Raw genomic sequence first — 18,341 nt, 5'->3', positions numbered from 1 at the left:
GGGTAAAGTGCTGATGGCAGGGCTTTTAAAGCTTTCCCCTAGATAACAGAGACTCAGGTAAAAACACACCCTGAGTGCTAGCCGCAAAGAAGTCAGAGACGTTTTAAGGCATGGGCGAAGTGGGCTCTGGCCGAGGGCCCCAGCCTTTCAGAACCCCCGGAATGATCTGGCTCTGTTCTCCACACAGCCCTTCCCTGATGAACCTAAATGACACCTAAATATAGATTGTTTTAAATACCATGTTCCTTTAATTTATTTTTAATGTGAGTGATGTGTGGGAGTCTTTTACAGAAGTTTTGCAGTGAAATGTTGGACCAGATTAAGAAAGCCCTTGCGTTGCTGTGCATCACTCAAGGCAGTGCAAGGGGTTAAGTGAGATTTACTAAGCCATGCAAAGCCACCTTGTGTGGCGCTGCGTGGCTTCGCAAGCCCGGAGTAACACAAGGCAGCGTAAATCAGTGCCTTGCGTTACTCTGCCCTGGGAAGGCGTTTCATGGGTGGAGCATGGGCATTCCCATACATCCACCCATGGATTTTGGCGCATTCCTAGATTTACAAAGACTTGCAAACCTGAGCATGCATCAAAATGGTACACCTTCCCAAAAAAGGCGTAACAAGGAGAAAAATCTTTTTTGCCCCTCATTATTTTCTCTTTCAATATGTGCTGTATTCAGCAGCACACATTTTAAGAGGAAAATGCCTCAAAGTATTGTTTTTGTGCAGTTAGTTGTCCCTTCCTGCACAAAAATAATCCTGCCTGTAACACAGGCTCCCTTGCACCATGGCGCAAGGCTGCCTGAGTAGGCACTATGCACCACTTACTGTGACAGCACAGGGAGAGAGCAGGAATGTGTTATATCTTAGTAAATATTGTGCATTCCTGCTGTCTTCCTGCCCTATAACGCAGCGCAGCAAGCTGTCTTACTGAGTTGCATAACTTTATGACATGTCTGTCCGGTTGTGTATACGTTTTTTCAACACCATGCAACATCCATAAAAAAAAGTTCCTTTTAGATCAAAACAGGATCTCACATATGAGAAAAAGAAGTGAGTTGCAGAGAATATTTGCAATAATATTAGTGGGCTGCTATTATGTTGCAATACTGAAAATACAATTCACTATCCCTAGTTGGAAACATTTAGAATTTGGATCAGTGTCTAAGTAGTGTCAATGAACTGGCCAAAGAGGATATGAAAAAACTAAAATTGGCCCATGAATTTAAACTGTCCTGAACTAGGGTCCTCAAAATCCTTAAAATGTCCCTGAAAAATGTGATTATTTAATCCAAAAAACAGCTGCAAATCATATAGATCTGAATAAAGACAAAGATGGGCTTTGGTAACTGTCTCTGGGGCATATTAGTTTGTAAATGACAGAAGTTGGAACAGGCAAGATGATCCTCAGGAAAAAATAAGCTATTTCCTTAGAGAGAAGAACATGCCAGAAAATTCTAGATTGTAGAAGTACAGGAATCACAACACATCTTATAGAGAGGTTCACTACTCTCAAACAGAGTACTTGCAAGTGCAGTACACAAGAATGTAGTGTATCTGGACCTAGGTTATCAAAGACACATCTCTGCTCAGACAAGTGAGTAGGCCTGATGGTACATCTCAAAAGACAAGAACACAGAGCTTTGTTGGTTCAGGCCTAGGTGCAAGATGTGAAAGCCTGGCCTCTGCCAATGCACCTGCAAACAAGCATTTACAGTGCAATAGGTCTCGCAATTGTGGCTTTTTGAGTTATTGGCATTGTAAATGGCAATGCCTTTTATAAACAATTAAAAGGCATTGTCATTTACAATACCAAAAGCAACACCTATTGCATTGCAGAGCGCGGTGACACGCTCCTTAAAGTAAAAATTAAAAAAAAGAAAGCAAGAGCGTGGTGTACCTGAAGCAGGCACCGTGCTCATTACTTAAGTTAATTAAAAAATAATGAAACCAAGCACGGTGTCTCTGAAGCTTGGTATTAAATTTAAAGAAATAATAAAATAAACCGAGCGCAGTGTCCCTGAAGCGGGTGCCGCACTCAGTATTAAAATTTGCAATAAAAAAAACTGCGCGGTGTCCCTGAAGCGGGCGCTGCGCTCAACATGCAAATACAACGAAATATAGCAGCCGCCATTGTCCCCATCAGTGTCAATAACAAAAATAGTGCCCACTCACTAGATAAAGCACTCCGTGTAATGTGCCAAGTAAAAGGTCCAGTCCTTATGGGTGGTAACAAATGGCGACAAGGCGGTAACATGAAGGGGCTAATAAGCCTCATAATGAATTGGAAGCCAGCATTTACCAAGGACAATGACACCAACCACTGAAAAATATGGGAGGGAAGTGGGCGGGGCTTCCACAGCATACTATATTACAGCATGCCTCGCAGAATGAGCAGTGTATGCGCGCTGCAACTAGGCACGACCTAAAAAGTAACTGCACACATTCCATTTTTAACCTATGGATACAGAAGAATCCTTGGATGTGTCAATTCACTGAGATTAGTAGCTTAAAGAATATGGACAGCAGCCTCAATGGCATGTGTGGTCTACAAATAGTAGAAATGTATTTATTTAGTTGGGAGTTTTGTACAGCGGCACCTGTTTACTTTTGGTAACTCCAGAGTGCTGATTACTTGAAATACAATAACTACAGTTTTGTGAGACAGATCGGTGATAAGAACCTTTTCTGATGTTCGCTCGTGACCCTTTTGCTGGAGAAATGAAAGTATAGTTCCATTCAATGTCGATATTAATAAGCTGGGCCACCACTGAGCAAGAAACCACACACCGTGCAGCCTATGGGAGATCTTTAATGTCAGAATGTTGGCTACAGAATTTCATGCTACAAAAATGTTACAGCAATAACATTGAAGAATTCAATATTGACAATTTATACACAGGTAAGCATGGATTTACTATTTTTAACTCCACAACACTGCACCATGATGATAAATGTATTATGAAGGTAAATACATATTGTCACGATACATGAAGCGATAAAAGGATTATGGGTTGGAAAAGAATTGCATTTTGAACTTTTACAAAGTGAGACAATTAGTGAGACTCTGAAGGTGAAACGGGGGAGCGGTTCAAATCTTTGTGCCAGGAGCATTACAAGTTAAATCACCAGTGCAGGCCCTATAAACAGAGCAACCTCTAGTTTGAGAAAACTGGCAAGTCAACTAGTTAAGTTCCTAAGCACTTAGGGATAGAGAAATTTGGGACAATGCCTGCTATAGCTTTGTGAGGAAGAAGAGGCACCCTGACGTGAAATTTCTAAAGGAGGCTAGTAGATGAGCACTGAAGAAAGGGTAAGATATAAAGAATTGTCTTCATCCAAGTGGGAGGAGATAATAATGTTGACAACCGATGTTGGACATTTTAGATCACGAAGAAGAAAAACAAAATTCAAAGGTCACCTCTAAAACCAATTTGAGGAGCAAGAGAGAGCTCTGTATCAATGCAGATTCTTGCTCTATTACAGTAATAACCAAAATAAGGGATGAGGAAAAGCAGGTTAACCATGGAGATGGGTAAAAGTGAAGAAGCCCAGATATCTGGGTGACCACCAGGATTCACAACCTTCGTTTTATCAGGGTTCTTCTTAAATCAATTGTGCAACTGTTGTAACCTCACTGAGGGCAGAGGCATAATCAAAGTTTAGGTGCTTCTCACCCCAAAGCGCCACGCAAATGCATAATGATCTGTACGTTACCTGCATTAAGTATGGCTATTAAATACAAAAGACTGAATGTTCGGATGGGTATGATCTCTGCTTGGTAAACTGGTGTGTACACCTGCCCTGAGTGGTAATCTGACATTTTGTGGCCCAGCTCATATGCTAATCCACGGCGTGTGCTCAGAACTAGGCAAGGTCCATTCACTCTAAGGTCCGGAGCCCGGTCCTGAAACACAAAGGCGCACACAAAGCATACCCTCTAGCTGGCACGGGTCTACTGTCATTAAGCAGCCAGGACAGCAAACCGTTTTTATAATCCTATGATTGGACAGATATTTTTCTCTTATTCAGAAGGAGTGTGGTCCTACTGGATCCAATGGTGTAAAGTTGTACTCGTAGGAGACTCCCTGACCCCTTGTACCGACATCCCACTGGGCATGTAGAGTGTGTGCTGTGTGAAGCGTACATGGTATCAGAACTCCATGCAGATATTAGTGCAAGTTTTTTCCTGTTTTTAAATTTGCTGTGGTTTCTATGGAAGAAAAAGGGAGGAGGAAGTCGATGACAATGACCCTGGAGAGCACCAAGACGCGTTCATATAGGTGGAGGTGTGAAGAATAGAGAACAGAGCCCAGAAAATTTAACACGCAGAGTCCTAGGGATAGAACAACATGTGACCAAAAATAGTGTGACAGTTTTGTAAGGAAAAACATCTCATCCTCAGTTTCAATGCAATGTTCACCCTCATTGGGAGACTGATGTTCAACCTCAACTTTAATTGGGTAGCTATGTAATATGGTCATCTTTATGATTAATTTGTGGGACCAGCTCATAAAATGGGTACAAATGTACAATACAATGAGATGAACAAAATGTGCCTCTATTTCTTTACTACTCGCCAGGAGGTGAAACCCGGGCTATGTCAAAGATCGACATGCTGAAGCTGAAAGCCTACCCTATCTTTGGGTAAGCAACAGTGGAACTCAAAATCCTTGACCACATGCCCTCTCCCTAATTAAATACATCTATAGCTTGCCTTAATGTGACCTAAGAAGAATGTAGAATATTTCCAAGAAACACAATGAAAAGGACATGAACATGGATCTTCATGAGCTAAGACGGACTACTGACCCAAGGCACTGAGGGCATTTTCCTTGTTGCACTAAGGCCCGGGGCACCCTTGCTAGGCCTATGAGCTTCAAAGAGCCAACATGAGGTCCTTCAACATGCTCTTATATCCTCCAGCCGAGCAACTCCTCCATGCAGGCTTCTCTAGAAATGATTTAGGAGAAAGCTTTTCTTTTTCACAAAATTGCGCATATTGCCTGCTGCTTAGTTGTCGTCATGTTATTTGATTTTATCAATGAGATACATCCCAACGCTCTTTATTCTGTGCCAAGGTCCTGACATTGGTTTCTTAGTTGCTGGCCTGTACTGATCCAGTTAGGAGATGTCTGGCTTTTCTTGGCTTACACTCTCACCCGATGCCCTTTATTTTAACAGGAGGGCGACCACGTGGCAAGTGCCAGAAGCGGGCCTTGTGCTGCTGTGCGGGCTTTGGGTCGCCTCATCTTTTAAAAAGTGACGTTAAACTGGTTATTTAATATTATGCCTAAAATACATTTTTATTTCCAGATGAGAATTCCAGGTGATATGCAAATAGTTATATATTGTGTAAAAGACAACAGTTAAAAATGTAATGAAAAAAATATTGCTTTAAAAATAAGCATGTTTGCAAATACTTACATGTAATATAAACTGTAGTTTGCTTCAGGAAGCGCCGACTTTTGATAACTCCATGTAGACTCTAGCGGTTGTCCGCTATCCCACGTCCATTTAAAGTCTCTGACTAATGTCTCAGGATATCCTATTAAATATTTTTTAAAAATACACTTGTCATTAATGCAGACACGTGACTTCTTACAAACGGATAGAAGCATTTATTGTAAAATGATCAGCCTCAAAAATGGAAAAGATTAAATGTTACAACACATACCTCCAATAGCCCTATGCAAAATATTCTACATGACAACTAACATCACATTACAGTGCCAAGTTTGACTAAGACATTTTTATTTGTAGGTCTCAGTGGTGAGAAAATATTGCTGCATCAAAGCGGAGGCCCAGGAAGGACAGTTTAGAGCCCAGATTCTCAAATAATCTATCTGCTCACACATGGATGCTATTGTAAAATTCCTTAAAAATAGGAGTGGGATTTAATTTCCTTTTTCGCTTTGATGGTTGCAGTTGCTCATCAAATTCTAAAACCAACAATCTGAAGGATCTTGGGATGTGAGAAGATGCACTGCGAGGGTGTCGGCTTCGATCATCTGATCCCATAATACATCTGGGAACAGCAGGCTCTCACCCACTGGCTGCTGTCTAGGTCCACACCCAAGCTACAAGATGGACATCTCGCTAGAAGTAGATTAAGACTGCCATCTTGTAGATAATGTTGGGCACAGTACAATGCTGCTGAAGGCAAGGGTAACATCTTCTATCAGGTACAGAGAGTGAGCCGTTCCATCCGAAATGTCAAGCCAAGGAAGGGAAGAGAGATGACCAGAGTATACAGGCCTAGGTACCCGTTTGGTAGTATTGAACCAGTGGGAAGGCTTGTGCTTGGCTTCGAAGGTGGGTTCCTATAGCAGTGAAGAAGTCGCAAGATCCCAGGCTGAAAAAACAAAATAAGAGCGAAGGAAAACGGTATCACCGAGGAACTTCCGGGGCAAAGTGTTTCCTGCAACATGCCATATACTTGGCGTATGCACTGTGCAATAAGGAGTGCCATGTACATTAGTATGCAGTGTTCGAGCATGTGATGTGGTGGATTAGCAGTGAGCTGTAGGGTTTGACTTATGAGGGTCCACCATGTTTGCAGCTCAGGTTATTGCATGTGAAGTGCACCCAGTCCACAGGCCTCGCTGGCCACACCAAGCTTACCTTCTGCCAAGCTACAATGAGTTCTAACATACGAGAAGCAGGGTTGTTTTATGGCATGGGCAAAGTGGGCACATGTTGGAAGCAGATCAACCCACGGCCTATGAGATGTGCAGAAGGTGAAGCAGGGCTTGAAGGGGAAGAAAAGCCCCAGAAAGAAAAGGTAACCCAGTCCTCATCCAGCAGACATTGTCCATGCAGCGCCAAAGATCAGACCTGAGTCCCCAATGATGCTTCAGTCGTCAACTACTGCTAACCCCATAACGTGAGTGGCAATTGCAACCATGACACTGGGTGGTTATCGTGTGTAAGATACTGCATTCTGGATCGGTGTGCTATTCTGCGCCATTACTCACAGCAGCTGCCACTGTTGCTTTGGGGAAAAGAAATCAAGTGAATTTGTTACTATTTTCTGAGCAAACCTATTCACCCGTCCCAACCAGCTTTGACTGCAAGTCAACCTTATTTGATTAACACAAAATAAAATAATTATTATGACTGATAATAATAATAATAATAATAATAATGATAATAATATCAATAATAATAATAATAATAATAATAAGTAAATGGGCGGCAGTCCAGTGCAGTGCCCTACTATTATTTAGTTCATAACATGATGCTGGCAGACAGTCTCGATGCCAGAAGTAAAAGGCGTTGTAATGGAACATAAAAGGAGCTTTTTCTCGGCCCCATTCAATCACTGCTTTGTGGAGACGTCCTCCACATTTGGCAACCCGCCGCGGCACTGTTTGAAGTAACAGTCACATTTTAGATCAACCCATGGGAATGCTATTCAGGATTTCAAGTGCTATGAATTGTGAGTCACAGCACTTTGCTTGTTTACTGTCACAGAGGTGAACCCGGAAGTGGCAGAACCAGCAGGCAAGAGTGCATCTCCGTCCACTGCAACACTTCCAGCCCTTCCAGGAGTCGTGAAATGTGGGGTGCAGTGCAGGCAAGAGGGTAGAGACAGGGGTGCAACCCCACACACCATGGGTAACTGGTGCATAAGTTAAGGCTCTCAGTGCCAGACTGGCATCTGCGGTGCGCTGTGGTGATCATCATGATCTTGGTTGGACGTATGTCATGCCTTCTGGAAGGAGGTGGGTAACTGCAGCGTGCTTGCATTCAGCAGCGCCACCATTTACTCCGAGGCGTTGTTGGCAGGACGCACGCGACATGGCCGTGGGTTCCTCATGCTTCTAAAGATGCCTTCTGAACACATCCCTGGCAGCAGAGCTCCTTGCAAACAGTGTGTATAGGGAATAGGGTCCCACCCATGCACTCAACACTAGCACGTCCATGGTCACGTGTCCCAGCATATGGAATATAAACGCTGCATCATTTAAGGCACTTGGTGTTGGAGCAGCATCTGAGGTGCTTCTGTAATGCCTTCCTAAAGCAGCAGCTGGACCCGATTCACCATGCTAGACCCCCCCGCCATTCACTGTGGGGGTCTTGGGTCAGTGGTTGGCTTTGTTGGGAGGGAGCACTACATGCTAAAGGCTCCCAGTGCCTCTAGTGAGGTGCACCAGGCACACAAGGGGTGTGCTCCCTGATCTGCACACATGTCCAATAGCACAGCCCACTGAACTAAATGCCCAGTGTTCTTATTAGATCCACAAGCTATTTTATGTTCTCATGGTGGTCACAAACATGGTGGCAGAAGAGAAGTGGATAATTATACTCAGAGGTGTTGCAGCAGAGCAGTCAGCCTCGGAGCAAGTGAGACGGTACCTAGGGGATGCCTGATGTCATGCTGTGTTGGGTTCCCTCAGTTCGGATGTTTCTGCATTGTGACTCTGTTTCCTTAAGAAACGCTGGAATGCAATTCTCATTAGGTCGAAACCTATCAGACCGCACAGCTGTCTGGCTTGCTTGCAACGTTTTGTGGGTATTCTGAAAGCTTCCCTGGAAATTCATTTTGTCCACTGCTTACTATGGTTTGTGGTTTGTCACTCAAATGTGCTTGTTTTCTATTTGCTGACTTTATTTGTTTTTGGCTATCCAGCTTGAGCTCCTTCCTGCTCGAGCATCCCTTGTTTTCTATATACTTTTGAGTACTTACTTTCCGTAAACAGGCCTTTAAATCCACTCCACCCTAACCTACCCCACTCCAATCTACCGCATCCCTCTCCTATCTACCCTACTCCATTCCAATCTACCCAATCCCCCACTCACTCTTCCCCAACCTAACCGACTCCACTCTTCCCCGATTGACCACATTCCCCTCTCCCCCAAACTACCCTACTGCACTGTTCCCCAACCTAACCCATACCACTCTTCCCCAATGTACCCCCACTCCACTCTTCCCCAGCCCACCCCACTCCACTCTTCCCCAGCCCACCCCACTCTACCCAATCTAAACCACTCCACTTTACTCCAATTTATCCAACTTTACTGTAACCCAATCCACCCCACTCCAACCTACCCCACTTCGCTCCACCCCTAGCTACCCCACTTCACACCACACCAATCCACCCAATCTACCCCACTCCACTCAAATCCACCCACTCCACTCAACCCCAATCTACCCCAGTCCACCCCAATCTACACCACCCCAATCTTCCCCACTCTAATCACACGCTGTCCCCTGCACGTTACTTGACAATTTTGCTTCCAGTATGTATCAAACGCAGCCTCAAGACCCTGCTAATGGGCAAAATAGTGGCCCAAGCAAACAAAACAGCATGGAAACACTCGGGTCCGACATCCTGCAGGCTCTGCAAAGAGATAGCAGAGGTCCTCATTCATTTAATTTCCATCTGTCCTCAGCTGCGCAAGCTTCGTCTGCAACAATTAAAGAGAAGCTTCAATGACAGAGGCATTCGTACTTGCAAGGAAGCCATAATAGCGTGCCTTAATCTCAGTGACTTGCAGTTAAACTGCAAATTATTAAATTCATGGCAATGGCCCTCGTGAAAAGACCGGTGTCTCTAAAATCTCATAAGACTTGTCCGGGTTGCATCCACAGAGATATTACTTTGCACAAACTTCACTCCAGCTGCTCGAACTTGGTCTAGGTCCTCTAGGATTACTAGAAACGAATGATCACGATGATTGACTCCCACATAATGACTGCCCAAGAAGGCACCTTGTTAATCCATTTTAAGCCTTCTTGTGGTCAGTCTTTGTGGATGCTTAAAGTTTGAAGCGCTGATACATCCCACCAGCCCTTATTTATTATTGCTTTTTTAACATGTTAAGTGAAAGGAAGTATGCAAAGATCAATGCAGAATGATTGTCGTCATTTTCACGGGATGTATTATTTTAATGTATTTCTACTTTGCACAAACATGCGACGAATGTAATCCATTAATTCGTTTCAAGATGTATTTTAGCAGTTAACAAGCTGAATGAGCCATTGAAATTTCTCTTGGATCCACCTTTTATGATGTTTATACATTGTAATGAATTATAGTTCGAATCTGTAAAATTGTTATGGTTTTTAATTAAGTGAAACAATAAAAAATAATTTGATTATCCCATTCCAATCTACTCCGATCCATCCCAATCTACCTGACTTTACTCCTATCTACCCCACTTCATCCCACCCTAATCTACCCCACACCACTCTACCCAACTCCACTCCAATCTGAACCTCTCCGCTTTACAAATACTTGTTAATAATAATATTATACCTGTGGTGCCTGGTGTATGTACAGATTTTATTGTAGTGAACTTTCCGATATTTTACCTTTTTATACATGTGACACAATTTACTGTTTTATTAATAAATGTTGAGATTTTTTTTTTCATAACAAACTTTATTTTTTGGGATGCTTTAAGGATTTGTATCCAAAATGAACAAGAACAACATAAAATTTGACTCATGACTAGAGAACAAGAACAACATGAAATTTGACTCATGACTAGGTGTCAGGCGGATTTTGACAACGGCCGCATTAGTGAGCAAAGATTGCTTATTTTGTCAAATTCGCAAAGGTGTGAACCTCACTCTGAGGCTTCCCTTGGCATGACATCCTGAAACACACATTTGTTGCCGTCTCCAGCCCGCTTGTGGTCACTGCGTAAGAAATTATGGGGAGGGCCACAAGCGACAGTGCAGGGAGCAGGAAGGGGCATAAAGACGAGTGTGATGATCTCAAAGGCTGCAGTGTGCACTTCAAGGCTGTGCAAACAAGCACTCTGCAAAGCCTTGTGAGGCTAGGGACAGAGTGAGAAGAGGTGGCTCTAGTCTTTGCAGCAAGGTGATAGAGCTCAGAGCAAGGCGCAACTGCCACATGGAGTTAGTCTTACTGTTGCCCTGATTCGCCACTCTGGGCAACAGTAATGTTTCCTTCTGCTGTTAAGTGCTTCAAAGATTGCTCATTTTTATTGATAAAATGTAGAGCTTCTGCAAGTGCAAAACTCGTAAATTTGAAAATAAAATGCACAAATTTGAGCGACAAGTCACTTTGCCAATTCGCACACCACTAGTTATTTATAAATAGAGTAACCTATCCACCAATAAATAGCCTGTTGGTGCTTGTAAACAAATGTGTTATTTGTCTAGAGGGGGAATAAACACAATCCTGTGCTCAACCCTCTGGTAGCATGGCACAAAACAAGTCAAACTTAACTTGGAAGCAATATGTAAAATATTTATTCAGCACTCAAACAATAATAAAGCAAAAACACAACACAAGAAAAATTCCAAAACAATTGAAAAAAACAAAACGTAAACTCTAATTAATAAAATGTCATCAAAACAACAAACATCCAATCAGTAGAACCTCAGTTATGAGTTTTTAGCGAAAATAGAGCAAATCGCCACTCGTGGTTTATCTGGTAGCACTGGACCGGGGGGAAATCACAAGCTCAGGCATCTGTAATCGAGCGCGGATCAGGTACAGTGACCAGATTTGTCCTGCTAAGAATTACCTTTTTAAGTCCGTGTGTAAAGTGTTGTTCACTTTGGCTGGGGCTATGAGAGGTTCATTTTTGGATGCATGGAGCAGGGCGCAAGTTGCGGATGCTTGCTGATGTAGTGCAAAGATGGAGGCGTTGGCGATTATCGCAGGCTGGTGCTGCTGGCACGAAGCGCAGGTCTTGCCTTGCCGGTCGTAGCAGATGGTCACTGTCTGTGCAAAGAGCATGTCCTGCTGGTGCTTTGCATTGGCGGTCATTGGGGGAGGTTGATTTTCAGCACAAAGAGGTCCCTTTAGGGTTGTGAGGTGGCCAAATGTCTGTATTTTCACCTTTTATTCAGGAGGTGTTCACTCTGGTGCCAGCCGAGGGTCTAGGGTCTGGGAGGAACTTCTTGAGGATCAGGGCTCACTCCAGCAGAGGCCAGCAGCAGTGTTCAGGCAGGTACAGTTGGTGCTGGTCAGCTGGGCAGTTGAAGGGAGGCCTCTGGAATCTTGTTGTGTCTCTACAGCTGATGCAGGAGGTTCTCCAACTGACCCTTGGAGTGACTCTGAATAGCCTGAGTTCAAGGCAATCAGTTCCAATCTTTCTTGTACTGTCAGCAGGGCAATCCCTACTCCTCCTTTTTCTAAATCTTCCACAGGTCCTGGAGTGTTCTGATGACTAATTCTGAAGGTTCCAGTATTTGTGAGGAGGAATTCCCTGGCCTGCCCCCAAAACAGGTTCTGGTCAGTTCCTCCCCTTCCCCATGTCCTGTCTTCAAACTGCTGAGGTAAAGTTCCTTTGTGTGTGCTTTTGGCAGGGCTCTTTGAAATGTAATTAGGGCAGGGCACAGCTCCTCCCAAGCCCACCTGTCAAGAAGACCCTCTCGCCTCATACCTAGGAAGGAATACACAAACCACAACAGGAGCACCATTCACAGTCTTCTGACTCAGGACACAGGCAGAAAGGCACGGTTGGTTTGGGCATAAAAATTCCAACTTTCTAAAAGGGTCATTTTCATAATTGTACCTTTAAATCTGACTCTACCATAAAGTGGACTTTAAATTTCAGTTCATTTTAATTCAAAATACCAATAACCTCATACACATTCTGCATTTTTTTTTAAAACCATTCAATTGTCACTTCTTCTAGATGTTTGGTTATGGCTACTTCACCTGGGTTTTCTATCACTTTTATCTAAAAAATGTTTATAATTGAAACAATATGCGCCTTTTGTTTTCTACTTACATAAACACTCACGTTTGGAATCCTTTGCAATAATTGACAAAGAATAAATAGGCCAGGACCTGTAGGGAAAGGGACCGCACGACTAGCTGTTGGCAGTCTCACCACTGGGATTAGGATGCGACCGCCTTCAAGGACGGATCAATGTGTATATTTTGTATTGCGGTATGTGCTGTGGGCTGCAGCACACGCCGCAGAACAAAATAAACACATTTGGCATATCCCTGCATTATGTGGCAGGCACCATGCGGTGCCTGCCACATGGTGCACGGATATGTAGGGGGGCACCATAGTGAAGGCCCGGGGGGGCCAAGTCACTTTCCGCCAGCCTTTTCATGGTCAGTTAACCGCCATGAAGCAGCCGGCGGAAAGGAACATTGTTATCCCTACGGCGGTGCCTGAGCAGGCACCGCCACCACTGTAGGGATTTCAGACCATCGGATGGTTCGACCGCCCGCCATCAGCCCGCCATTGTAATGCTGCGGGCAGACCTCCACGGTCCGATGGCGGTGGGACCGCCTCTGACGGCCTGGCGGGGGTGGGCTCACCGCCATTCTTATCAAGCCCTTAGTCTGACTGGGCAACGTGCCCTGAAACAATTTTAGATCAGGCTAAAAATGATTAAGAAATGTTCTATTCTTTTTGACAGCTTGATACTGTTTTATATTCTGAATATTTTTATGATTGGCTAAATTCTACACAGAAACTTTCTGTGACAATAGAAGATTGTCCTTGCAGATGAGTTCCATGTGAACACTTGTAAGCAAAAGCTTGATATCCAGTTCATTTTGACATATGGGTTGCTCTTGTTTTTTAAAAATAACAAAAAAAGAGTTCAGCAGAAGCAGGGAGGGAAGGCAAAACGTCTGAGGGAGTACCACGCCAACAGTGTCAGGTCTAAAAGTGCTAAAGACAGGATAGATCACTTATAGTGATGCGGAGTAAGTGCCAATTCAAAGAGCTGCAATTTTTAATGCTCTCTAGGTCACTTGGTCCATGATAACACTGCTGCAAGATGGCAGTTCATTCCACAGTGTAACCAGGGTCACTGGAATTATGCAACTGTATGGTCAAGAGCGATTTTTGCATAATTATAGTTTTGCCGCATTTGCCACATACTCCATGATCATCTTCATAACCTGCAGATTTTACCCAAAAATGTTTTGTTTGTAGCTAAAACGGTTCGAACATTACTAAAAACATAGCTGCACATGTTGAAGGCCCTTTTCAAAGGTTAACTGTACACTTTTCTATTGCTTATTGCTATATTTGGGTATTAAATGAGGTGCAACCAATGCCCAGATAGTTTTAACGTGTAAAAAATGCCACAATAATGAGGTAATAATGTAACAAAATATGCTGCATTATGCATAATTTGCCTTTTCTTTACTCAACCCTACTGCCTAATTTGGCCCTCCCCTGCCGCATAATTCCAGTGGCCCTGAGTATAACACATGACCAATAATGCACATCCTCATCCCTAGCTTTGTTGAATATAGGGGCAATTATAAATGGCTTCATTTCTTAGTGAACTGGAGGGCAAATAACCCGTACACTTCTTGCAGCAGAATTGTGGACTCCTCTCTAATGAACCCAATATGCCAAAAAACAGGATTTTGAAGTTGAAGTGTTCACAAACAGGCAACCAGTGTAATTATTGGAGTTAGATGATCCTGGCATTTGAGGCGGCACACATTATGAGTTGCAGATTTTAAACTAGGTTAGAAAACCTAAGATTACCTACATCTGAGCTATTGCCAAAGTTTAGCCTAAACGGTACTAATGCCACAATAATGTGGATCTCAATGTGGAAAACGAAAACAACGACCTTGTTTTCCTCAAGGCATTCAAACTAAAATCCTTTTAACGCATGAAAATCTGGAATTAAGGAGCCTCTGTTGATCCATCAGCACCCACAACCTGTGCACCCGCATCCCGCGTAGACAGCAGACATAGTTCACGGATGGAGAGCATGAGGCGAGGTGGAAGAAGAACATGAGATCGCAGAATGCCAATTCAGCATCTTGAAATACACAGCTTTTTAGATTTCTGCAGGAACTTTCACCATACTTGCTATTGCCATCCAGAAAATCAAAACCATTTACCCCACATTCCCCTTCCATTGCTCTAGCAGCCAGGGCAGTCAATGGAGCAATCAGCAGCCTTCCTGTGCTGGAGTTTGTGACTGCATGACTGAGAAACTAGGGACATAGCCATGAGACAATCAAAAAGAATGCCTCGCCTACCATAGCTGCATGCCACAGACTTATGCCCAGGAGACATAGGGGTGGCATAACTCCAGAGACAATCCAGTGAACGTAGCCCGCGTTTCCCCTACTGGTCCAGAGGCTGGTGGGCATTCCCAGGTCACTCTAAAGAAAGGACTCCTCAGCGTAGAGCATCGATGCTACAGGAAGGGTAAACGCTATGCAGCACATTGGTTGTAGTATTGCCCAAACACACATCTTAAAACCCCATTAAGGAACATCTTGGGATCTGCAGAAGCCAAAAGCATGAAGCATTGCGCAAGGGTCAGGCACGAGGTGATGAATGAAGCGAACAGACACCGAGCTGTGCGGTTAAGTATGTTCTCATAAAACTGTTACATTTTAAGTCCTCGACAGAAAAGATGTGACTCACATTTGTGGGTTTAATGCGTAGGGGCTGATCTGCACTGCGCCTATCCATTTACCATAAGTACTCCTGGCTATGGCACGCTGCGGAGAATCATGCGATTGGCTTAGAAAGAACATCCAGATGTGAAGCCTAGGCCTGTGAGTGGAATTCCTGTAAAGGCACTCCTGTGGGAATGACACGTGCAGCCCAAGAACTCCGCTGATTGGATATAAAAAGATTCATCACTACTTGGAAACTCTCTTCCTGTTCCCAAATCGCAGTTTCAATTTTAACTCTTTAGTTTATATTTCTGTCTCAACAGAGATTCTGCTTCTTCCAGTCCTGATGCTGCCTGTGTGTGATCCCTCCTGCCGTTTCCTCCATGAGTGCGCCTTCTCTTTCTTACTGGCCCACAGCACTGAGGCTCCATCCGGCTGGCTCACAAAGCTGCTGTTTATTCCAGCCTGCCGAGGATACCGCCGCCCTGTCCTAACCTGCCAACAGCGTCCCTGCTTCCGCAAGGTCCTTCATGGCAGCAGCTTCTTTTGTGGACCGGGCTGATGTCAATCCCACCTCACCGACAGCGGTGGTCGTTGTCTGTAACGTGTAGCCTGCTGTTACTTCAGAGGTGATGCTGCGCGTTTACCGCGTGCCAGTGATATCGCGAAAGCTTCCCCTTTGCTGATAACGCTGCAGCTCAGTGGGTTCAGTCATGGATCCCCTTAACTGCCTTCTAATTTGGCCATGCGTCCCAGACATCATTTCCTGTGTTACTTCCGTTCTTTGTGTAGAGCATGAAGGAAGTAAACATTGATATTTCTTAATTAGTGTTCGCTGCTGCCTGTGCTGTGATTAAGGAACTATTTCTTCTTTTTCTTTTTTTTTGTTTACATTATTTTTGTAATGCATACTCGAATCCACCCAACTCGAAGATATTGGAGCACTTTATATGACCACAAATTACATTGCACAAGGTCACATTCATTTTTCCAACGTGTGCTTTTGAGGGCAGAGTTCTGAGAGCTTTGTACTTGACAATAATTGCGCAAGGACAACTCCTTGTGTGTGTATTTTTGTCCTTCTCTCCATGCCACTCCACTTCACTGTAATTCGCTCCTCTCTAATCCACTCTAATCCAATCCATCCACCCTAATCCACTGCATCCTAGTGTAATCCACTCCACTCCAATGTAATTCACTCCACTGTAATGTAATCTATTCCACTCTAATGTAATTCACTCCACTATAATCCAGTCTAATACACTCAACTCAAATCCACTCCACTGCTATACACTCCACTTGAATCCACTCTACTCCACTCTACTCTGATCCATCCCACTCTAATAAACGCCACCCCTCCCAATCCAGCCAATTGAGGAGTTGGCCTCATGGCTAGGGCGCTCGACCTCGGAGCTGGGGAACTGGGTTCGAGTCTCGGTAATGACACTGAACATCCTGTGATTCTGGGCAAATCACTTAATCTCCTGGTGCCTAACAAAAAATGAATGTGTGTCCTCATGTAACGTAACTGGTGCTATGTAAAGTGCTCTGATACCTGATTGGACTCGGGTCAAGTTCGCGCTGTATAAAACTCTGCAAAAAAAAAAAGAATAAAAAAAATCCACCCCACTCCACTGTAATCCACCATATTCTAATTAACTCTACTCTAATCTAGTACACTCTAATCCAATACACTGTAACTCAACCCACTCAGCTCTATGGCACTCTGCCCCACTTCACTCTGACACTCTATGCTCCTGCCCTCTATACCTCTCCATTCCACACCACTTTAATTCACTCATCGACATTACTCCACTCCATTCAGCTCTACAACACTCCACTAACGTTTAACCATGCTGAACAACAGCCACACTGGTGTAGAACATGGCTAAAATACATTGTCAAAGCCAATAGCTCTCGCATAGGCGAGACCTATTGTCTTTATCAATGCTTGTTGATGTACTGGCACCACGATGGAGCCCCTCCGGCTCTGCGGAGTTGAGTTTTCAGCCAGACAGTTTCTGTAAAGTGGTGCTGGGATTCCAGCCCCTTGTTACTGAGCTTGCTTAAAGATGGCAGCCTGGATGCCATTAGGTCCATGGGCTCCATTGCGGCGTGTGGATTTGAGACTTTTTCCACTTCTCATAAGGCAAGGAGCACACTTTATTCATTTGATTGTTTTATACACAAAGACTGCATGCAGTCCAATCTCATTTAGATGTTATTTTGGTACAATCGATGAATAGTTTTTAATATAACTGACGAGCTAGCCGCACTAATATTTTTGTGGTTGAATGAATTTTATTGGCTACTTGACCAGGGTGCAATATTTCCTTGAATCTTTTGCAGCTTCATGAAGCTTGACCCATTGCTTCTCTTTGGTTTCATTTGTGATCACCCAAAGATTTTTCCTGTAGCAGGTTTTTATTTTGTTTATTTCCTCCTTTAATAATATATCGGCAATGCAACGCTTCAGAGCTCCCATGGTGTTATTAAGTTTGTGTTTCAAGGCACTGATTTCTTTCCCTTTGAGATGGTGCAAGTTGCTGTCCCAGTGGAGGACGCAACACATTCGGGCTTAGTATCCCTAATAATGCTGCTAAAAGCCTTATGTCAGTGGGGTGCTGAGTATAGTATTCCCCATTGAAGGATGTTCTTCTATGCATAATTTCAAATCAAGGTTTTAGATTTAATGATTTTCCATTCTTACTGGGCTCCTTTTCGGCCTCAGAGCCTATTAACCAGTGGCAGCCCTAGTCCCCTCCATAACAGAATAAGGTGATGATCTCACAGGCATGATCGCTTTCAAGAGCGAGCGGGGATTACGGTGACTAGATGAAAGTCTACAATGGACGCCCACATTTAGTCCAAGGTTGTAAATATAAATGTAAATGTGCTTGTACTTATATAGCACACAGCTACCCTGGTTCGGGGTTTCCCGGCGCTGTACTCATACCACTAGGGAACCCTTCCTGGCTTTTCCCCTGTGAAATGTCCACTCCTGGGCATCCC

At 43.9% G+C, this 18,341-nt stretch overlaps 1 protein-coding gene across 1 annotated transcript in view; it reads right to left on the bottom strand.

Annotated features, from left to right (window-relative positions):
- Positions 1-18,341, bottom strand: part of IL13RA1 (interleukin 13 receptor subunit alpha 1) — a 241,844-nt gene that overhangs the window by 98,898 nt on the left and 124,605 nt on the right. The window contains exon 4 of the mRNA XM_085607889.1: positions 5,422-5,542. Coding sequence (XP_085464015.1) covers positions 5,422-5,542 — 121 coding nt within the window. The remainder of the gene's footprint in view (positions 1-5,421; positions 5,543-18,341) is intronic.

Source organism: Triturus cristatus, chromosome 5_2 (assembly GCF_964204655.1).
Source record: "Triturus cristatus chromosome 5_2, aTriCri1.1, whole genome shotgun sequence".
Taxonomy (NCBI): Eukaryota; Metazoa; Chordata; class Amphibia; order Caudata; family Salamandridae; genus Triturus; species Triturus cristatus.
The sequence above is the reverse complement of the archived record's forward strand: the minus strand, read 5'-3'. Positions and strand labels throughout refer to the sequence as shown.